At 41.7% G+C, this 22434-nt stretch overlaps 3 protein-coding genes across 5 annotated transcripts; 2 read left to right on the forward strand and 1 right to left on the reverse strand.

The window, feature by feature from the left end:
• The first annotated feature begins 10509 nt into the window (after positions 1-10509).
• Positions 10510-14098, forward strand: rnaseh2b (ribonuclease H2, subunit B). Of its 2 annotated transcripts, none has more exons than XM_072444765.1 (11): positions 10510-10646; positions 10771-10839; positions 12246-12353; positions 12424-12500; positions 12574-12679; positions 12750-12814; positions 12897-13002; positions 13179-13260; positions 13331-13376; positions 13594-13671; positions 13939-14098. In XM_072444765.1, the coding sequence occupies exons 1-11, from the start codon at positions 10583-10585 to the stop codon at positions 14047-14049; spliced, it is 912 nt and encodes a 303-aa protein (XP_072300866.1). In that variant the 5' UTR covers positions 10510-10582; the 3' UTR covers positions 14050-14098. The 2 variants fall into 2 exon arrangements, with proteins under 2 accessions (XP_072300866.1, XP_072300867.1); XM_072444766.1 differs by having other exon boundaries at positions 12577-12679.
• Positions 14099-14911: 813 nt separating this feature from the next.
• Positions 14912-16102, reverse strand: LOC140359183 (uncharacterized protein C13orf42). Of its 2 annotated transcripts, XM_072444048.1 has the most exons (3): positions 15683-16102; positions 15475-15619; positions 14912-15162 (listed from the first exon to the last, which is right to left on the reverse strand). In XM_072444048.1, exons 1-3 carry the CDS (start codon positions 16100-16102, stop codon positions 14912-14914), a joined length of 816 nt encoding a protein of 271 aa, XP_072300149.1. The 2 variants fall into 2 exon arrangements, with proteins under 2 accessions (XP_072300149.1, XP_072300148.1); XM_072444047.1 differs by having other exon boundaries at positions 15475-16102.
• Positions 16103-17569: 1467 nt separating this feature from the next.
• Positions 17570-19034, forward strand: LOC140359184 (TLR adapter interacting with SLC15A4 on the lysosome). Its single transcript, XM_072444050.1, has 2 exons — positions 17570-17787; positions 18249-19034. The coding sequence occupies exons 1-2, from the start codon at positions 17675-17677 to the stop codon at positions 19027-19029; spliced, it is 894 nt and encodes a 297-aa protein (XP_072300151.1). The 5' UTR covers positions 17570-17674; the 3' UTR covers positions 19030-19034.
• Positions 19035-22434: the final 3400 nt, after the last annotated feature.

Consider the following 22434-nt stretch of genomic DNA (forward strand, 5'->3'; position numbering starts at 1 on the left):
GCCCTAAACCTACTTGAAGTGAAATAAATTCATTTGGCGCCACAGCGCCCCCTACAGATTTTATATGGAGGTTAAATGTTTAGTTTTGCGAAATTATATGAAATTTGACACACAACTCAATTTTAGCATCCCCATCAAAAAAGTCAATGAGACCCATGTCATAATTGTTATGGCGTTGCCGTAACGATGACCGAAACCTTTCATGTTATTCCAATGGGGAAATCGCCAGAACATGTTTACACTTTAGACTTTCACAAACTCCTCCCCCTCAGGGCGTCAGCCCTATTAACCTGAAATTTGGTGAGACTCATCTTCAGGACCATCAAAAGTTATCCACATTTTCATTCAAAGAGTCACGGTGTCTGTGCGGCAAAGCTGCACATTTTGCCAAGAATTCAAAATAAAATAGCTTTTTGATGGTAAAACAAAGGGGAGAAGATGTGACAGCGTCACAGATTCAGCAGTAGGCGTAATAAAAGGACAATTGGGGCGCGTTAGCGCCCCCTCCTCTTGCGGCGTGGCGGCGGCGTGGCGAGGGCCGATCATTGCCGCTTGCGGCTATATTTATATTTTAAGTCTGTAAGTGGTCTTTTCTTGTCGATGCAGAATAGGAAAAGCTGGCTTGTCTCGCAAACCGTTTACAAGCTAATTATTTGGCATTTTTAGCTCCGGAGTCTTGTTGTATTTGTTCTCAAGCCAAATGATCCTTATTGCATCTGTTGTATGTTTGTCTTATCACGACTCTGGGTGAGGCTGTGCTGGTGGGATTTATGTGTGGGCACCAGTAAAAGTGTGTGTGTGTGTGTGTGTGTGTGTGTGTGTGCAGTCAAGCTTAAAAGCATTTAGGTGGGAAAGGGAGAGGGTCTGCTGCGATCTGCAATGACATCATTATCCATGATGTCATTTCTGCAGGGTGACTTTGGCACATGTGATCTTTTGGGTGAGGTCACGCCTTCACTTCTAAATCACAGTAATTGACAAAGCAGCGGTGCGTCGCGGTTGTGGTGCGAAACACCAAACATGAACAGCTGGATGAAAATAATGCATGGTTTGCTACTTAGTTACAAGGTATTCTTGGGCTCGTGTGACTCTTGTGATGTCAAGAGAAATCTACACACTGGGATCTGCCAGTGATGAATTGTGGAGGTTGAATGTTGAAAACCAACATCCCATGCTTTAGCTAAAAGTGCGGAAAGCTTTCACATTTTAGTTTTTTTACATTTACGGTTTTCTATTCAGCAAACGAAAGTGTTTCTGAACATATTTCACAACGAAAAAAGCACAGATTCACCAAAATGTAAAGAACAGAAAAAGAAAATGAAACACGCTCTTATTGTGTGGATGGATACAAGAGTAATGTATATGGTTTGATGTTCGACCCTTGAGCTAGTCTACTATAGATTTGAGAATATAAAATCATTTTTGATTTCATATAAAGAGTGAGTTGTGAGAATATGTCTTGAGCAGATAAAGTTTTAGTAGTTTATGTAGTGCTTGGCCTCAAAAGTAAAACAAAGAAAAATGTTTTACAAGTCATGACACTGGCACTGAGTTGCAGAGGAAAAAGTATTATTGCCCATTTAACTGGCAACTACAACGCATTAAGGAGCTCAGTACACGCACTATACTTTGAGAGCACATACACATGGTATAGTCACTCTGGGACTTGGAAAAATAACACTTAAAGGAATAGTCATGGACCACAACAAGACCATCTGGAAATAAGCTCCTCAACTTGAACAAGTCACTGGGAACTGCTTTAACTGATTCACTGCGTTCACGTGTTACTCATCTGGTGAGAGGCTGCACAATGTCTGTGTGTCTTGAGACAATAGTGCTTCAGCGATTAAGATTCCTCATTTGTTTGTTTAGCGCCCTACAGTTTCAACCTACAGGTTATTAGCATCGACCTTTCAGACTACATCATTCACTCTATCAGAGCACAAAAGCACAGCGTGCACATGAGTAGCTTGAGGGGAACCATCTATTCTCATTAGTACCCTCTCGCAGCCGGCTGACGGTAAACTGAGCATGTGCCAAAGTCATAAACTTGCACACTCCTCCCGCCATTACCTCATTATCATGATATCACACAAGTGTCTCATAATGATGACATCACACGGTCAAATTCACAGGCTTGGCTTTTTGATTACATTACACTTGCCTGGTTCATTCCAAAAAGCCAAGGACAAATGGTAGACTGAAAGACTGGAGGTAGTCAGTGAGTAATCGCCAACGCTACTAAAGTAATGAAAACCTTGGGGTCAGCCGTTCTGGGAGGAGTTCAAGTTGATGGTCAAACTGTGAGGTCATGTTTTTGGCAGCTAATTTGAAAGCGAAAATCAGTCACAATAAGTGTATAAAATCACATCAATTCCACTTTACTAATTCAAATCTTTCACTTCCTTTTCTATATATCTCCCAATTTGCTGACTTAAATAACGTCATATATTATTGATATAAATGCATTAATATCATTCCTTGAAAGGGTGCTTTGGTCCAGTTTATGGATATCAACAGATCAAATTCATTTTAGTTTAGTGGAAAATGACAGTTGAGACATTGATGCAAAGATCCATCACACAAATAATTTTACTAAAACGCTTTCTGTTCATTTTTATAAGACTTCAGGGCAATTTGTCTTGTGAGGTCAGTCGGAGGTCCAGCTTATCCCCATTCACTCTCATTCGAAGGATAGTCACTTCTAATAATTTCTGGAAAACAGAAGAAATGTTTATATCCAATGATTCGGTAGAAAATTCATTTGTCTCGTCTCAAAGCGTGAACGTTTGACTCCCAGAAAATGTAAGGCTTTTCTGTATAAAGTTTGCATGTTCTTTTTGTGACTTGCTTAGGGCTGTGAATGAATGAAATTTGATAAAATATAAATGTATTCAAATCAAACAGTTTTGTGGTAACATTTACTGTTGAAAAGTGGTTCTGTTTATGTTCAGGAAAATAATATTGTAAGCCCTTTAAAAAAAGAAAGACCAAATAAAATGTTATTGAAATTCTGGATAATCTATGAGGGAATTGCCATGGGCGACGCCCTTACTTGTACCCCTCCTTCATCCTACATAAGGCTGCTGGTCTCAACACCAAATAAGTTTTATACAGACTACAAAGCCGTTTCCAATCCACCCAGTGAAAGGGTGCATTGACTTGTTGGTGCACATGAGCGTCGAACATTTTGCACAAATCAACCTACTTAAAATACTCTCTTGTTTGCCATTGAAATGATAAAATTCCCTCTTAACCGCAAACACAAACATGAACAGAAGTGCAGGCTCAGAGGTAAGAATAAGATGAATACAGGGGCGAAAAAAGGACATACATTTTTGTCACATTGCCCAGCCTGAGCCATAGTACTGGGACGGCAGAAACTCAGTGATAGAATGAATGTCTTCTGATCCGAAGGTTGGCTCAAGATCTGGAGAAGGTCGCCCGCTGCTCTTTACTTGTTGAGGGATGAGTAAAATGTTTCCATAAGCAGCAGCAAAAAGATCAGATTTTGTATCATCTATCAGTACACCACCTTCCTACACAGCTGATGTGGGCCAAATATGACCAACGTAACAACTTTCCTAATTAAAGAACAATGACTCACAATCCAGAACAATGACTATTCATGCACAACACCAACCACCAACCCTAAACTAATCCTGGTGAAACATGGGCTCTCAAACAAACAAACAAACAAATAAACAAACTTCATACATGGACATTCTAATTACAGCTTTAAACTCGCACTCTCAGTCTCTAATTTCTGTGCAAGTGGTGAGAGACTGGTGGAGCCAAACCGTCGGCAGATATAATTAACACATCATCTCTGGTTCAGGATAAAGAAAGTGAAAGAGAAAGAAAGAAAGAAAGAAAAGAAGAAAGAGAGAGAGATTTAGGGCCAGCACAGAGTTAGACTCAGTAAACAATAATTAGGGTTGGGGATGGTGCATTGTGGCATGGAGACTTGGCGGGTAAACGCAAAGAGGACGAGCAGGGAAGAGGCAGCGTTGGTATATGAAAGCTCAGGCAATGTGCATCTGGTGGTACAAGACTTAGTCCAAAGAAGGAAATGGTGTAAGTAAAATAAACATTGTTGCAAAAATTGTGGCTGCTAAAACGACTACCAAAACAAATACAGTTGAGACAGCAGTGTTTACATATAATGCTCCATCTACAACATTGCTCTGAGATCACCTGAGCATTTCAGAACACAGGCTTTCTCAAGATTACAAACTAGAAAGGATTTTAGCACCATTTTGTTCTCCATTCAAATTATGCTACACCAGTGTTTTTCAATAGAAAAAAGGAAGGGAAATAATGTCACAGCCACTGTGTCTGGCAGTCAGGATTTTGCAATAGTGGAAGTTTTGTGTCTTTTCTGGATTAGAGACTGGCTCAGGACACACCAAAATGGCCAATTATTACAATAAATTATATTGTGAAACAGTTGTTTCCTCAAAGAACACCTGGTAAACCCCTAGAGCAAACAGATTGAAAATCAATTACCTAAGTCTCTGGAACCGCACTGCCCCACACAGAGTCCTGCCTATGATTTTCCACGACTCACGAGCCACCTGTGTTTCTCACACTGACCTCACATTGGCCTCACACTGGCCTCACACTGGCCTCACTCACGTTCCACACTGGCCTCACACTGACCTCACTCTGACCTCACTCTGACCTCACTCTGGCCTCACTCTGGCCTCACGCTGGCCTCACGCTGGCCTCACTCTGGCCTCACGCTGGCCTCACGCTGGCCTCACTCTGGCCTCACTCTGGTCTCACGCTGGTCTCACGCTGGTCTGGCCTCACGCTGGCCTCACTCTGGCCTCACGCTGGCCTCACGCTGGCCTCACTCTGGCCTCACGCTGGCCTCACTCTGGCCTCACGCTGGCCTCACGCTGGCCTCACTCTGACCTCACTCTGGTCTCACGCTGGTCTCACGCTGGTCTGGCCTCACGCTGGCCTCACTCTGGCCTCACGCTGGCCTCACGCTGGCCTCACTCTGGCCTCACGCTGGCCTCACTCTGGCCTCACGCTGGCCTCACGCTGGCCTCACTCTGGCCTCACGCTGGCCTCACGCTGGCCTCACTCTGGCCTCACGCTGGTCTCACTCTGGCCTCACTCTGGCCTCACGCTGGTCTCACTCTGGCCTCACGCTAACCTCACTCTGGCCTCACGCTGGTCTCACTCTGGCCTCACTCTGGCCTCACGCTGGTCTCACTCTGGCCTCACGCTAACCTCACGCTGGCCTCACTCTGGCCTCACACTGGTCTCACTCTGGCCTCACTCTGGCCTCACGCTGGCCTCACTCTGGCCTCACGCTGGTCTCACTCTGGCCTCACTCTGGCCTCACGCTGGCCTCACTCTGGCCTCACGCTGGCCTCACTCTGGCCTCACGCTGGCCTCACGCTGGCCTCACGCTGGCCTCACTCTGGCCTCACGCTGGCCTCACTCTGGCCTCACGCTGGCCTCACGCTGGCCTCACTCTGGCCTCACGCTGGCCTCACGCTGGCCTCACTCTGGCCTCACGCTGGTCTCACTCTGGCCTCACTCTGGCCTCACGCTGGCCTCACTCTGGCCTCACGCTGGTCTCACTCTGGCCTCACTCTGGCCTCACGCTGGTCTCACTCTGGCCTCACTCTGGCCTCACTCTGGCCTCACGCTGGCCTCACTCTGGCCTCACTCTGGTCTCACGCTGGCCTCACTCTGGCCTCACGCTGGCCTCACTCTGGCCTCACGCTGGTCTCACTCTGGCCTCACTCTGGCCTCCGCTGGCCTCACTCTGGCCTCACGCTAGCCTCACGCTGGCCTCACTCTGGCCTCACGCTGGTCTCACTCTGGCCTCACTCTGGCCTCACGCTGGTCTCACTCTGGCCTCACGCTGGCCTCACTCTGGCCTCACTCTGGCCTCACGCTGGCCTCACGCTGGCCTCACTCTGGCCTCACGCTGGCCTCACTCTGGCCTCACTCTGGCCTCACGCTGGCCTCACGCTGGCCTCACTCTGGCCTCACGCTGGCCTCACTCTGGCCTCACTCTGGCCTCACGCTGGCCTCACGCTGGCCTCACTCTGGTCTCACGCTGGCCTCACTCTGGCCTCACGCTGGCCTCACTCTGGCCTCACGCTAGTCTCACTCTGGCCTCACGCTGGTCTCACTCTGGCCTCACTCTGGCCTCACTTTGGTCTCATGCTGGCCTCACGCAGTTGGGTTCCCCTCAGGTTTTCCCTCAGGGGCAAAGTTGTCCCTTTGAACCAACAATGTGCACAATAGCTCTATTACATAGGCATTCCATCAGACAAAAGACATTTGCAGACAAATTTCCCATCAACAACAAAGTATGATATATTCATTAATTAATTAATTCATGAATGAATGAATTATACAATAAGTATAAAATGACTGCTAATGTGCTGCTAATACTACTTCACCTCTCCAAATGCAAATACTTAACGCCAGATTTTTTCTTCCATATTTTTGTTGTTCATAAACAATGTTGTTGCCAGTATCCACATGACTATGATGACTTTGGCAGTAACTGCTGGCATCTGCTGACAGCTTTATCTAAAGAACCTCAACGCCTTATTGTATGTACAGCATTTGCCAACACAGCCAACTATAAAACAAAACATGGAGAAATTGCAATCCATAACAATTCCAAATAAATCACTATTTGAAATCTTTATTGTGCCAGAACAATCTTTTTTCTTTATGAATACATTTACCAATAGATTAGCTACGGAAATAGAGTGTACTTATGCAGGCCGCACCCAGATCTTAAGCAGCTGGGGTGTGATTTGCTGTAAACCATTGATATTACGGTTATCAACATTTTGTATATTTGGGGAAAGAGGAAATACCAGTGCAGCAGAGGCCTCATGCGGCACAGTAATGCTGGGAATGAGGAGTCACCGCCACGAGAAGTGGGGGGAACCAGAGCTTACGGGAAGACTAAATATCTCCCTAGTGAGGTACAACAAGCGCTTAATGTTTAACTCGGTGTGTGAGAGAAAAAGCTCTAACAAACATGCATGAGTGGATAACATTTACGTTCCCGACATTCCTGCCTCTGCACTTCCAGGCAGCGTGAGGCTCCGAGCTGTGACATCACACGGAGGGGTTCCTCTGTCTGCCACACACTGCTCGCACAATCCCACCCATATTTGGAAGAGAGAGGAAGGGAATCCCAGATGATGACTCAAAGGCTTCTGCTGCCAAGGGGAATTCTCTCCACATCTGTTTCCATGCAGCCTGCCCTGTGTGTGTGTGTGTGTGTGTGTGTGTGTGTGTGTGTGTGTGTGTGTGAGTGTGCGTGCATGCTATGAGTTCATTTATATGTACATTACCTCCTCAAGCTGATGAGGATGACAGTCGCAAATTTAAAATGGCTCTACAGATTTAACAGCTGTGGAAGTGTAAAAGAGGCACTCTAATGACGCTAGTGTTCTAATAATAACTGGATTTGTTTGGCAGTTCATTCTAATTTTCTTTTTAAAGTAAAGGATAACTATGACGCAAGATGCATAGAGAAACATGAATATGGACGTTTAGAACACAAGACTTATGACTATTCTATTCATTTTCTACTTGAGTTAGGGGTCATTTGTTAGCATTTGGGTCCTTAATAAATATCAAATGAATACATTATGAATGAATACATAATATTGCCACACAACACATATAGCTGCAACATACAGTCAAAATAATATCCTTGTTTGGAAAAAAAATATTATATTTTTGAAGGAATTGAAGGCAGAGTTTAGGAGATGGAAAAAGATCAGACAATTACAGTGATTCTCTTTGTAAAATCGATGGGGATTTGTGTAAAAAAAGATGCAAGGTGTTTGAAATTGTTACTTTTTTTGGCTTAAATTTAGACTTACTTTGTTCTGGTCTGGTTGCTAGTGACAGAGGACTGGCTCTCTGAGGGTTGTCTCTGGTCCAAAGTTTCAGAAAGACCGCTGTTGTTCTCTTTGTCAGTCAGAAACACAGACATCCCCCCAAGCAGCCTAAAAAAGAAAGAGCGCTTTCATAGAATATTCTGTTTAGCTGCACATGTACTGTTGTGTCATGATACTCCCGAGAGCCATAAAACAAGCCATTCACAGACATCTCACCCACACTCGCTTTCACAGATTTCAGCAACATAAATCAGTGTTTAGCAAGGAAGAAAGTCAACATGCAAGATAAGGCTCAATGCTCAATACCAATTTCAACGCCACACTCATAATAAGAACATTTTAATTAGACAATCAGCTTAAACACAAAATTATAAGAGTAGAAGTAAAATGTTTTTTTCATACATTAACATCCATCCATTTTCTACCGCTTGTTCCCTTTCGCGGGTGACTGGAGCCTATCCCAGTGACTTCGGGCCTTAGGCGGGGTACACCCTGGACAGTGGCCAACTTGTCGCAGGGCCAACACAGAGACATAGACATTACAGACAGTTCACGCTCACATTCATTCACTAGGGCCAATTTAGAGTCACCAATTTTGCCTAACACATGCATGTCTTTGGACGGTGGGAGGAAGCCGGAGAACCCGGAGAGAACCCACGGTAACACGGGGAGAACATGCAGACTCCACCCAGAGAGATCATGTGATGTTGGTCTGATCCGGGAATCAAACCCACGATCTCCTTCTTGGGAGGCAAGAGCGCTAACCGCCTTTGCCACCGTGCACCTTAACATTAACATGATGACCATGAACATGATGGCTCTGGGCACCAGCAGGAGGCCGGTCCCTGAGGTCCTCAGAGTCCGAGGTGGCTCATGTGGCACTAAAACTACTCAGAAAAGGTCTCCGTTTCTTTTCTGTCCCAACCTTTTTCCACCGTGGCCTCCATCAATACATCGCAGGATGATATACATTCATGACAAGCATTTATTTATGACAAAACAATAATTGGGATGTTATTGGTTCCTATGGGCCAACTTATTTTTCCAATCATATGAGCATAATTTCTCCCTACAGTTTAATTTGCAGAAAGTATGTTTAGATAATGTGACACTCTGACCAGCCAAAGGAGACCCCAGCTACAACATCTAGACATCGCTTGGATACTTTATGTTTTTATAGTATCAATTAGGGCTGCAATTAATTTACTAATTGTGACTAGTCAAAAAATCATCTAAATATTCATTATATTAATAATCTGAATATTTTGATAATATTTTGACAAAGACAGTGGCATTATTATAATAATGTATTATTATTATTATTATTATTATTATTATTATTATTATTAGGTAAAACATCAATAATACACTTTTCTTTATATTTTCTACATAGAAGCCTTCAATCACCATATATCAACATGTATTTGGTTGGTAATGAATACAATCTCAATGTACAATAGAATCAATCATTTGACTGGTCAAACTCCAAAGTTTTGATAGTTTCAGTATGAATTACCTTGATATACTCTTTTTTGACAAGCCACTGTGTGTCTCATCATTAGGTACATTATTAAAGTTCCTATGTGTTTTTTATTTTTTTGGTCAGTTCTAAGTAGTCAGTGTCAGTGTGGACAATGTAGTCCCTCCTCTGTTTATTCTGCACAGCCACTGGCCTCTGTCTCACAATTAATTTAATTGATGCCAAAAAAATTATAAAAACTTTTATAATTTCCAAAGAAATCAAGACTTACTGGATGTGTAGGCATTCATTGTTGTAATATGTTGTCACCTTTGCCATTCCAATCTCTAGGAAAAGGAAAATCAAATCGTCTTAATTTGAAGTTATTATCTATGAGCTTAAATTTCCCTAGTCTGTCCCTCCATGTCCCACCCATGGATCTATTATGGTCCCACCACATTCAACAAATTGTCTCTCATATTCTGTTACTGGCACTTAAATTTACATAAAGCTTCTTAAATAAGGAATTTTCAGGCCATTATAGATCTTAAAATAACTGTGGATTAAAAGCCTATTGTGCCCAGTAGCCTGTTTTGCACAATCAGACCATCATCACCGCGAAAGGAAATAAAAACAAGTGAGTCACAGAAAACCAACTGGGACTCAAAGTGACAGAGAGAGAGAGAGGTCCAAAGACAGATGGAGCCCCCAACTGCTCAAAAGCTGGCGCCAAAGGACAAACGGTCACAAAAACGCAGTGCACTCAAGAACAGCAAATCCCAATGACTTTAATAAGAAACTTTAGACAATTTATTTTTCACACGAGAGCGTGTAAACCAACCAAATACAAAACGGTACATTCAAGGCACTTATCACGGTGGTTGGTCGACCTCTAGTGGACGGTTTTATGAACTGCACGTCCTGTCACGTTGGGAGCCTTTGGGAAAATATAAAATGTTTTACTGAAACACTGACACGTTTCACATCAAAACTCACCTATGTTAGTAGTTCACCACAACATTCCGGGCCGACGTTTCCTTTGAACGGTGAAACTATGAGGCACAGCAACAGGAAGCGAAGGCAAAGAGAGACGCGCCTTTTCTGAAACCATGTGACAGTAGTAGCCAGTCACGCGCGACTCTACTGTGTTACGCTAGCACATTGTTTTTGTTTTATCCTCGAACGCTCACAGTAATAATATTGCCCTTTTGTCACAGTAATGGCTACAAAAAAGAAGCGGACGCCCGTTTCTCCGAGTGACAGCTGGGTTGTCATAGCTGCAGGTACAACAACTTGAGCTAACGATGCTAACACGCTGCAGAACAGTTACAGCTTCTACTTTCAGCGCATCATGTCATCCAACTCTGCACCTGAAAAACTAACCTAAAGCTGCTTATCTTTTTATAGACTCTGTTGTGGACGCAAAGAAACGAGACGCAGATTCATGTTTTGTGAAACTAAAGAATCCACGCACAGGTTTGGGAATATTACGCATGTTTTGCTTTGCTACAATAAAACTGTAACGAGCTGTCCAGTGTATTCTATTTAAAGTGTTTGAAGCTTTCAGGGCAGGCACGGGTTTCCAATAGATTTCATTCAAGACTACGATAACTTATTTATTTAATTCATATTCTTTCCTTTAGAGTTTAAAAGTGATTTAATACCTGTGTTAAGTCTCTTTTTAACACTAATTGATATTGACAGTACAGTGAGCAACAACATGTGATTTTGTCATGCCAATGGATTGTCCAGGTTGTTTTTAGACTGGGGAAAGCTTTCTAAATATGTATCTAATTAAAAAACAGTTATGGTTAAAAAGCGTCATAAATCAGATACTAATCGATACTAAAACTTGCATCAAATCTAGATCATCATTTGAACAAGTATTGATACTTAACAGGACAAACTTATACTGTTTTAGAATTATCTTGAGAGTTCAGAACTAGTTACATAAAGGCAACTTTTTTCATATTACCCTGTAGACCACAAGGTAATATGATTAGAGTACTATTTTTTAATGAAAATAAGTAACAATTGTGTAACAAGTATTTTTCATTGTGGTTTCAAAATCGGTATTGAATATCAAGCCTTTAAACAGAGTTTGAACATTTTAGTGACACTAATGCTAATAACAAATAGTATTAAGACTTGTCATTCTTCTGACCTTCTCAGACCAAAGTGCTTAAAGGGACACTATGTAGTGCTGCTTCCATGTGCTTGTTACTGCGACTTGTGAGCGTTCATGTGCTTTTGCTCGGATGCAGAGGACACTGTCTCTGTTCGTGACTTGTCGTTTTGGGCAAATAAACTGACTGTAATTCTTCAAAGCTTATTTCTCACTTAATATGAAATACATTGCAAGCTAGCTTATTTGTAGTTCACTCTGCCTTCCAACGCCTTTCACGACACAACTCCGGCCGTCCGTTCTGTTTCCAGAATTCCCATTATTCTGACTTGTGCAGTTTTCATGTGCAACTTCTGGTCGGAAACTTGTATTTAGTATAGACAACGCCACATGAAGGCACCATAACTCCCCTGGTGGAGGGTACACTGCCTGCATGTCGCTATGGAGATGGTATGGTTTTTCCTAGAATGTTCCACACTATGGAAGACACCATCATCAAGTTACCGGTCAGATCTATGGAGAGGCGATCCTGCAGCATTGTTTTTTTCAAGGATTTTTAAAGCAATAAAACAGCTGCATGTAAATGCCTATTAAATTAGTTTAATGCCATATTTTGGAACATTCTAGGCAACATCTCCATGGAGACTAGCAGGTGCACCTTTAATATGTGAAATACTATGTACTTCTTTTGCAAATGAAGCCTGATGAACACTGACAGGATGTGAAAGTAAAAGTTCTTCTTCTTTTGTATTTGCAGACACAGCATCTCTTTATTTGCTGGGCAGTGGTGACACACAGTTATATGAAGTGAAAGCGTTTGAAGAAGACTGCCACAGCTGGTTTATTGGTCAAACTGTACAACAAGGTCTGTCACTGACTTTATTAGTTTTGATAAACACCAGAACATTAACATTAAATGCCCATATTGTGTGTAGACGGGAGACTCCTCTTCATCACACCTCTCGATCCTCTCTTTCTGCTGCTGCCATATTTACTTCATGCTGGCAAAGAGGTAAAATATATGACGGGAAGTTGAGGGTGGGATTTCTATTGTATTGAAACATAATAATGAAGACTATATACAGGAGAAGTTTCAACCCGTGGATCAGCTTTTAGTGGATGAGAACTTCCCAGCTTGTTCCAGACTCTTGAGCTGCTCCTGTTCCCTGCACCACGTCGCGGACGAAAAAGGTTATTATAAAAATAAATCAAACGCATTAGGAATTGGCAAATCTTTCATGTCAAATGTTTTACTTTGTAGAGGTGGGAAGCCGCAAATTTTATCGGTACAGTCAAGAGCGGACATTAGACTGGTTAAAGAAAAAGGTATTTTGACATTTGACTACTTTTGGTTAATACATTGTCAATGGATTATTTGATCTGGTGGAAATGCATTTATGTATTTTAGGTTGATAGAACAGTTGTTGCTCTCAAGAAAAAGAACATTTCAGTCGGTGAAGGTGTGTCGTCTGTAACATATATAAAAGTGAAGACCGAGTCAGCCTGTCATGAAGGTAAATCTCTTGATGAAAATATTACTAATTTGAAGGGGGGAAAATAAAAACTAAACACCCGCCAAGCTTTGTAGTTATGTTATTCAACAGTAGATGGCAGTAAGAGATTGCTTGTCATTATGACACAAAATCATCAAGCTCTTAAAAGTAAATGATTTCCGCTACTTCTTTGGCAGAGGACTACTTGCGATATGCCCATGGACTTATCTCGGAGTACCTCAGTGAAGACCTGAGCAACGCCCTCCTCAAACATCTACAGTAGGCTCCATGAACCAACCTTTTAAAATAAAGTACAAAATATGAACATGTGTTTTTTATTCTTTTTCAGTCTACCTGAACTCACAAGCCCAAAAGAGTCTGAGCCACCATCAAAGGTCTGTTGTCACGCACGCTGAGTATACTTGTACCTTTCTTTTCAAGTTGCAATAAGACCACAATGCACGTTTTCCGTAGTCGTCCTCCTCACGTTACATTATAACAGGTTTTTGCACGTTTACTTTATTTAAAAGCACCGTCGTCAGTTTGGCCTCGAGTAAACACTGTATTCCTTAGAAAAATGTGCTAAGCCCTTCTGACTTCCCCTTCCGACAGAAGCGGAAACTATCCGACAAACTCGTGGAGGCCGAAGAGGACTACACCAAATTCAACAGTGCAGACTTTGCGCGAAAAGTGAGTGTATTATTGACAAGTCTGCCTGCAAAGATAAACCGCTTATGAAAGATTTAGATTTTAAAGGATATTAGAACTGGGGATTTGTGGAAAAATAGGAGTGATTAGTTTTCTGTCTCATCATTGGGCAATTATTGAAAAACCTTGAGTCTTCTTGTGAATAAACTACTCTCTTTGAGCGTTGTCCAAAGGGGAGAGGGTTCTAGAACATGATTTATCTCGCAAGGCCACTTGGTTTCCAACTTATTTTTTAAACTTCAATTCTAGCCTCCCAAGAAGATGACGGCTGCTCAGAAATCTCTGGCCAAAGTGGACAAGAGCGGTATGAAGACTATGTCGTCCTTTTTCAGTCCCAAGGTCAAAGCAGAAAAGAAATGAATGTTTTGCTGTTGTGGACATTATAATAAAGAACATTTTGTACCAGTCAGTCTGCTCATGGTGTATGCATATCGTTACCCAAACATAATAACTTCACTTGTTTGGTTTTTGGATTGTTTAAAAATGTTAACAGCTCACATTTTAAGTACAACATGCATTTAAGAACCTGTATGAAGGATTATAGCCGTTTTTTAATAAGATCCCATGGAGATACTTAGCACAGGTCTTTACCTAAATTATTGTATTTGATTGCAGTCAATCTAGCTGTTTTCAGCCCCAGTAGTATATTCTTGGTACATTTAAATTTGAATAATGTAGTTGATATTAAAGTCGTAAAATAATAATTTCTCGTTTCTCATAATAAGTCTCATTGGAAACATGGTTCAAAACTATTCAAACAATTTGGCCTTCAGATGTTTTTATTAACTGTATCTTAACGGAACCATAAAGTGAAGTCTTTCACCAAGAAATGTTCTCTTTGGACCAGTCTTCAATGAAAAGCTATTGTTATGTGTAACTTGTCACAAAATGATGTAAAAACATCCACATATTTAATTGAGTGCAAAATACTTTGAAGTATTTAATGCTTTCAAAATTTAGGTCGAAGTAGTTTCATGTACAAGAAGAACATTCCATGTTTCTGTGCATTTTCTTTTCTGTGAAAGAATTCCTATTGAATATAAGTTGAGATACAGTTATTCACATGCTTTGCTACAAATTCCAGTAAAGGCTCCAACTAAGATGAAAATAATGTATAAACTGTTAAATCAAATATTTTGTCCTTGTAATAAAGTCCAGTGCATAGGTTCTGTCCCTTCAACAATAGCACAGTGGCGGACATTAGTTTCATGGTTGAGGGGCGTCACTGCTTCTTTGACCTGGGCTTGAGCCTCATGGTCTGGAAGGCGCTCTCCACCACTTTGGGCAGATGGATGGGGTTCCTCTGCAGCCGCAGTCTGCTGCTGGTGGAGCCACTTGAGTTCTTTTTCTTTGGGACACTTTTCTTGTTGGCACAAGTTTGATTTGCTTCAGTCTGATTCCTGTCCCCCGGCCCCCGGGGCACACGCAGCGACCAGTTTGAATGAAGGTCATGTTCTGCTGAGCTGGATGCCACTGTCAAAAAGCACATTATTAATAGTATAATGTGTTACACATAAACTCTGCTCTATCATTATGTTAATTGTGTTTCATGGCCAAAAGTCAACAGCCCAAATAGAAGCAAATTTAAAAGCAAAATATCAGTTCAGTGAGATTGACATCTTGCTAATTACTAAAATGCTGCTTTTTATATTGTAAAATGTTTATCTTTTTTAAAAACAATTTTTATTCTCCTCTTCCACTGAGCAACCTGCTTGTCAATGTGAAATTCTGAAGGGCCAATCCTAATAGACCCATAAAACCTGACCACATTTTAAAGAAGTGTACCTATAAAGTCCACATCTGCGTGTCCATCATCCACATATGGTTTGCGAAGAGGCTCATCGTCACAGCTGGCAATAACCGCATCTAAGAACTGCAGAGTGTCGTCCTCACTGGGCACTGGGGGGGCAGAGGGTTTGGCTCTGGCTCTCTGCAGGTACAAAGTGTCATTATACTGTGATCTTTTAACTTTCATGTGTCCACAAGCACTTACCTGATCATCTTTTTTAGGAGGTGGGGGGGCAGACTTTTTCCTGTTGGAGACTGTGGCCTTTTCATTTGCTTCTTGGGTCTTGAGGTCTGTTACTTTTTTGATGTACTGCCTCCTCAGAGCCACCAGCGCCTCCAGGTACTCCAGGCAGTTTTGGTTCTGCGAGTAGAGCCAGAGGCGGTCCTCCTGTCTCTGATACAAGTACAGCGTGGACTCGATGCTCACGGTGCTTTTGCTCCTCTTTAAGGTGGACCCTGCAATTTGAGTCCTCTCCCCCACCACCAGCATGGACGTACTGCGCACAAGTCGGACGGTGCAGGCGCTGTGGTAGTCCTGCTCTGAACTGGGCCCCCTTCCTCGAGCATCGCGACTCCTGTTAGGGTGATGGTTGGGCCGAAACGCATTGTTGATCTTCTTGAACATCCCTCTAGTCTTTTATAAACACACGTTGCTCCTTAAAGTCCTGGAAGTCTCTAGGCCTCACATCCATAGCTTCTCGGAAAACCTTTGCTTTAGTTAAATATTGTTAAAACAATTTACGTCTGCCACTGTCCAGGGTACTGAAGTACTCAAGCTGCTCCTTTGTTAAAGCACAAAATCCACAATAACCTGATCTCACCATGTCTTCAGTGTCATCGGGTGTTGCTGGGTAACAGCTTGTAACTCTACACTGTGCACTGCCATTACTTCACAGCAAAGGACTAGTGTAGTTTCAGTTATCCTGACTCATACAAGCTGCTTCCCACTAACAGCAATGAGGAGCTGGAAACGAGTCAAGGAATATCAACTTCTTGCTCTTAGTTAATGAGTAAGTATATTGTATTAGCTCTAAATTATACATTGGACATAGAATCGCATTACCACAGTATAATATTTATTTTGTCCTGTGCTGTGCGCTCTATTGCTTATAAAATGTGGAAAGGGAACATGTGTGCAGTGTGTTTCCTAGTCTCCAGTCTGGTTAATAATAAAGCAGCCCCTCTCATGTTTCATGCGCTTTCATTGTTAAGTCTTCCCTAAGAGGTAGAAGTGTGAATAAATGACTCAACTGAAGTCAGGTGTACACACACAAGGGGGTTTCATCTCAAAAATATCCTCGTTATAAATAGTGAAAGTTTCAATGCTTTCACCTCAGATGAATGAGTAAATCAAAAGATAAGTGAGATTTAAATCTTAAGTGTTGCTGTCCTGCATCTGTATATTGACAGTGTGGTACCATATGGATATGGCATATGATTTTTTACAGTTACAGGGAAAAGCCCAATGGGCGCAGAACAGAATCACACTTCCTCTCCCCTGGACATATCAACATATGTATAACACTTTCTATTCTGCTTTTGGGTAACCTGAAACTCACCTGTTTCTTTCACGGATAAACACAACTGAGTAGTTTCACTTTACAAACTGTTTCTTAGTGCAAGAAGGCACTTTACTCTTCACTCAAGTCTTTAGTCAGCTACTTAATGTGTCAAAGATAAGATAAGATAAGATAATCCTTTATTGTCCACACATGGGGAAATTTCAGTGTTACAACGCAGTAGATACAGGGGGAGAGGACAGATAACTTATTGAAAAAAAGTAAAAAAAAAAAAAAGGCATCATTAACGTGACAGAACCACTGCCCTCGGCCTCAGAAATGTGGTCCAAATATACTCATATTTCTTCGTAGAAACATTTGTATTTTTGTACTAGCATATTAGTATGTATATAATAATATTAGAAATGTTAGTTTATTTCTGATATTTTCGTTAAATTGTAAGAGCTCAAATTCAAAACACCTGCAAAACGTCCTCCCACAAAAAGGGAACGAATACAAATTCATCATTTCCTGTTGAGTCATTATAAAACAATATCCTAAGTTTGAACATTTGGAGCCTGCATAACGCTAGAAGCAGTAGTCTGCTCATAGACAAAGAGGGATATAAGAAAAATACTGAGCCTTTTTCTGGTGAATAATAGATCAACATCTAGACATCACTTGGATCCTCCTTAGCCATGCTGTGTGAAGGCAGACTGTGGAGTGTGATCTACGGTGAAGGTGAAGAGACTTGTCAGGAGGATGTTCCCAGTGCAGCCACTCATGCTTCAGCAGACGCCTTCAGACAACGGTACAGTGCTGTGCAAGTCATACAATCTTAATCAAATTGTGATCAAATCAGTCACAGATTGTATTTATTAGGACTTTTGTGTGTGTGTTGAATGGGACTGGATTGGAAAACACTAATTTGTTGTATAAGCGCTCATGTTTATTTGAAACTTGTTCATAAACCTAATTATTAAAAGACATTGGAAATTGTGATCAGTAATCTTGTGCTGTTTTTGTTGTGTTTTTGCCATATTATCCAGCCCTAGTGAGTTGGTACATGTATAGACACACTTTTGGTTACTTATAGTACTTGGTAGTGCTAAATAGAAACAATAATAGACTTAGAGGTAGTTGCAGAAATACTACAGGTAAAAGTAAGAGAAACATTACATAACATGATATGAATGTACCGTAATGGCAAAATGCGTTCTGTGATTTCAATTTGAACGTAATTAAAAAGTAGACTTCCCTCTGTACGTTTAGACAGACCTGCTTCATTGAACACAGCTCGAGCCTTGGCCCTCTGAAAAGCCCAGAAGCTTCAGGACATCCAGACATCTCGTCACGGCAGTCCTTGGATTTGGAGCGAGCCTGGCCAGACAGACAGATCTCTTCTGAAATGGAGATCCCGGGTCAGGGCAACTCGGCGAGGGACGGCCCCTTCCTCGTTCCCTCCGACTGTCAGAGCATTTGCCAAAACTACAGTGACCTTCATATCGCGGGTGACCAGGTCCTCCCTCTGTCTGCGAACGTGGGAGAATTCTGCCCCAAACAACTCAAAACAGCTGGCCCTTTGCTACATTCATACAACGTCTTGCCTCCTCTGGACCAATCCCCGCAAGGTGGACAGTTCTTTCCGGTCAAACAAGGTTCTCATCGGTGGAGACAGGGCAGCGGACGTGATCGGAGTTTCTTTTTGCAAGGTCGCGAAGGTCCTTTCTCAAACTCCCTCCTGAATCACTATCTTGAGCAGAAACTTCAAGATCTGTACCAGCAGTATATGATGGAGAACATGGCTAAGGAGGACGCAAATTCGGGCCCCTTGTGTCCCTTGTTGGGCTCAGAGCTGGTGTTGACGAGCCTGGATCAGATCACGCTTCAGCTGAGTAAAGAGGGAAACCTGGAGGCAGGAGTGGCCAAAGACATGGTTCTGAGCTGCCTGCTGCGCGTGGCGGGGGACATGCAGTCTTCTGAGATTAGTACGCCTTTTCTCCAGATCTCCAATGAAGGGACGTCCTCAACAGAGAAGCAAACCAATGAATAAGAGTAGTTCTGTGTGTTATTTGAGTGGTAAAAAAATAAATGCTGCCCCGTTTTAAAGGTTTGCTATGTAACCTTTCTGTTTCTGCTTGTTTCTGTGATTATTATTATTATGTTAAAATTATATTATTGCTTTGCATGGAATGTTGTCTGGTGACTTGGGGAATCAAATAGTGTTTGTATAATTTAAAATTGCATCCAAAACAGAATAAACCAAAACAAACATCCTAATATGTTATAATATATCTTCCAATTAATTTAATTTGTCATGTGTTACCGTGGGTTCTCTCCGGGTTCTCCGGCTTCCTCCCACCATCCAAAGACATGCATGTGTTAGGCAAAAATTGGTGACTCTAAAATTGGCCCTAGTGAATGAATGTGAGCTTGAACTGTCTGTAATGTCCATGTCTCTGTGTTGACCCTGCGACAAGTTGGCCACTGTCCAGGGTGTACCCCGCCTAAGGCCCGAAGTCAATGGGATAGGCTCCAGTCACCCGTGACCCCAAAAGGGAACAAGCGGTAGAAAATGGATGGATGGATGGATGTTTTTTTACAAGTCACATTACCAATTTGCACTGCATAAGCATTTTAAGCCTATTGTTCATGTTGATAGACTATAACCTTGCAAAAGGGTTGAAGCCCTTGTTTCAGCCTCAAAGTCATTCCCTCCCTGTGGTCATTCTGGATCTCTCTTCACAGAAGCTCTGCAGTTTAAGAAACACTCACCAGGGGGAGACCTTCTCACTTCACTTTTTAACCTCTGGGACACGTCTGTGCCACTTTCATTCCGCTTATTCCTGTGATCTGCTTCCTGCTATTCATAATCTATGATGTCATTCAAGTAATAAATCTTGGTGCAGACGCCCGGCACATTTAGACACAGATAAAGCTATCTGCAAGGCATGATTTATTCTGGGGAGGGACTTGTGTACAATACAAACATACAAATGTCAACACTGTCACCCAAGCAAAGCACTTGCGCGTTGATTTTTATTCAATTTCAATAAAACATTTATACATATCAAGTTTAATTTTAGCCATTAAACAGTGTTTAGACTCTAGTTCAAGGGTAAATGCTCTATCTATAATAAGGACTTGAAGATAATAAAAACATCATTTTTAAATGAATGTTAACTTAAAGATTTGTAGGTTTATTTCAATGCAGTGGAAGAAGTGTAGCCCTATTTCAAATGAAAAATGAACATATTTAGAAATTGTGGATTAGAGTCCTTTTAATAAATCAGAAAGGACTATTTCAAGCAGATTCCGTGTACAAGCACCAGACACAGCTCAGCAGGGGCTACAAAGCAGTGACACGTTATTTTCAGCGTTTCCCCTTTAGTTTAAAAAGGGCCCATACGACTCTATTCCAGCTCGCTGCAGCCGTGGCCTTCTGAGCCGGTGTTTGATCAGTTTCCTCGTTTTCCTTTTCCAAACACAGCCACAGGAGGACACACTGTTTACTGAGCTGAACACCGCAGTCGGAGTCTTGTGAAGTCTCAAGGCCGCTCCGACACATGTTTGGTATTTCTGCCCATGTGGCTCTGCATTCAGCGGCTCAGGTACACGCCACAGGAACCCAAACTAACACTGCAGCGCTAAACAAAAACTCATAAATAGGATTCAGCCAATGCCGACATATTCCAACAAACTGATTTACACAGACCTTGAGAAACAAATGAAAAACAGATCTCTTATTTTGACAGCGGCTGAGAATTGTCTAAAGCCCTCGCCGGTGGCCAGTGGATTTTCTCTAACTAACCTTAGTAAATCACACAAATCGTCTGAATCATGTTGAGGCATTATTATTATCTTTCCCAATACAAATGGTATAAGCCTATTAAGTAAAGATCGAGACGAAAGTTCAAAAGATGAAGGACTATATGTAATGAAATCAGGGACAAGAGCAAATAAAAGGAAAAGCTGCAATTTGAAAATAATAATAACAATACACTTCTCTCATGGTCTAGCAATGAAGCTAACAAGAAGGTTGAAGTGTTGGAGCATTTTTCAGAGGTTCATAAAAGTAATTTTCTTGTCACAAAGAGCTTTTAACACGGAGGACGGCAGAGGCAAGACTACAAGATTTCATATCAAAGCCAAGGTCTCCGATACACTGTCACCATTGTGGTTTCAATCCTCTGCCGCACTATGTGGCTTGCCTTGATTTAAAAAGCTTTTAGTATGTAGTCTTATTAATTGTCTTGTCACATACTGTTTATTCTCTCGCCCTTTTGTCAGAATGCATAGAAAAAAAACTTCTATCACTGTTTGTCAAGGTCTATGGACAAAGAACTTTTGGAGGTTGCCAAGACGGTTCTGCTCTATTATATTTCTTATAATCATACTATCAGACTTTAATTTCTCGGTTTTATTTTGTATTTATAGCGATGTGGCCCAGACTCACTGGGATAGGCTCCAGTCACCCCATTTCTCAATCAAATGAATGAACACCTTCAAAATGTAATGTTTTTAATAAACCCAGGGAACTTTCCATAATATTCCCTCCATGTCGGCGAGTGAGGAACAGCTTCTTGACAGAACTGAAAAGACCGTTCCTGCACATACAATTTCGATTTTTTTTTAAAAATTTAAACTCTTTGATAGAAAAGTTTGTTTGGCGTCCCAGAAAAGACATACTTTCAAGGGCATTTACATGAATCATAGATATACACTCAATGTAACAAATGCAGGTTTGCTCAAACAGTGCTCAGAGCTCCTGTTTAAAACACTGCCTTGCATGGACAGGAACAAAGCACATAACCCTGCTGTAGATCCTTCAGGCCGTATTTCAAGGCCAACACTTTTGTGGTCACAGCAGAAACACAGAGTTCGGACATTGTTGCGGTCAGTGAACTTCCTGTACACTTCCACACTCGGCTTGGCTCATTTGATCTTTCTCAGACAGGGTTGTTTATACAACCCTGAGATTGAGAATGGGTGCACTGGGTCAAAACTTATTTAAATGTATCTTATTCACAACTTTAAAAAAATATTTAATTGATCCAGTTTGAAAAAAATGGAGGGCAATTTTTACTTAATGTAACACTTTTTGCAATCTGCTAGTAATGCACTGATCTGGCAAAATACATTTGAAAGTTCATGTTCTAAATTTAGAAATGCCTCATGCGTGTGTGCAAAGTGCAGGGGCACTTGCCTAAAGGCTGCTGTTCTTTGAGAATATCATAACTCTCTGGACAGGGCGCTTGGACTCATTTTAATTGTTTTATTTGATACTTACCATTGCATTATAGGGATATTCCATACAACAATACAACAATAACTCTACCCACAAGGGATTGGTAAAGGAACACAACATTTTGAACATAATATGAACCCAAGCTTATGAAATAAAAACTTAGAGTATTCACCCCAAAGCTAAAACATGCCCAGCTAAGGTAGTCCTGAG

The sequence above is a fragment of the Eucyclogobius newberryi genome, unplaced genomic scaffold (assembly GCF_026437365.1).
Source record: "Eucyclogobius newberryi isolate DKJ021-1_F unplaced genomic scaffold, fEucNew1.0.hap1 SCAF_14, whole genome shotgun sequence".
Classification (NCBI taxonomy): Eukaryota; Metazoa; Chordata; class Actinopteri; order Gobiiformes; family Gobiidae; genus Eucyclogobius; species Eucyclogobius newberryi.

Excerpts from the sequence above, each read along its gene's own strand:
- LOC140359184 (XM_072444050.1), top strand. The coding sequence starts at position 17,675 with ATGCTGTGTGAAGGCAGACTGTGGAGTGTGATCTACGGTGAAGGTGAA. Across the intron at positions 17,788-18,248 it reads GCAGACGCCTTCAGACAACG|ACAGACCTGCTTCATTGAAC; the intron begins GTACAGTGCTGT and ends CTGTACGTTTAG.
- LOC140359183 (XM_072444047.1), bottom strand. The coding sequence starts at position 16,102 with ATGTTCAAGAAGATCAACAATGCGTTTCGGCCCAACCATCACCCTAAC. Across the intron at positions 15,163-15,474 it reads CGCAGATGTGGACTTTATAG|TGGCATCCAGCTCAGCAGAA; the intron begins GTACACTTCTTT and ends GCTTTTTGACAG.
- rnaseh2b (XM_072444765.1), top strand. The coding sequence starts at position 10,583 with ATGGCTACAAAAAAGAAGCGGACGCCCGTTTCTCCGAGTGACAGCTGG. Across the intron at positions 13,003-13,178 it reads CGAGTCAGCCTGTCATGAAG|AGGACTACTTGCGATATGCC; the intron begins GTAAATCTCTTG and ends CTTCTTTGGCAG. Across the intron at positions 13,377-13,593 it reads AGTCTGAGCCACCATCAAAG|AAGCGGAAACTATCCGACAA; the intron begins GTCTGTTGTCAC and ends CCCTTCCGACAG.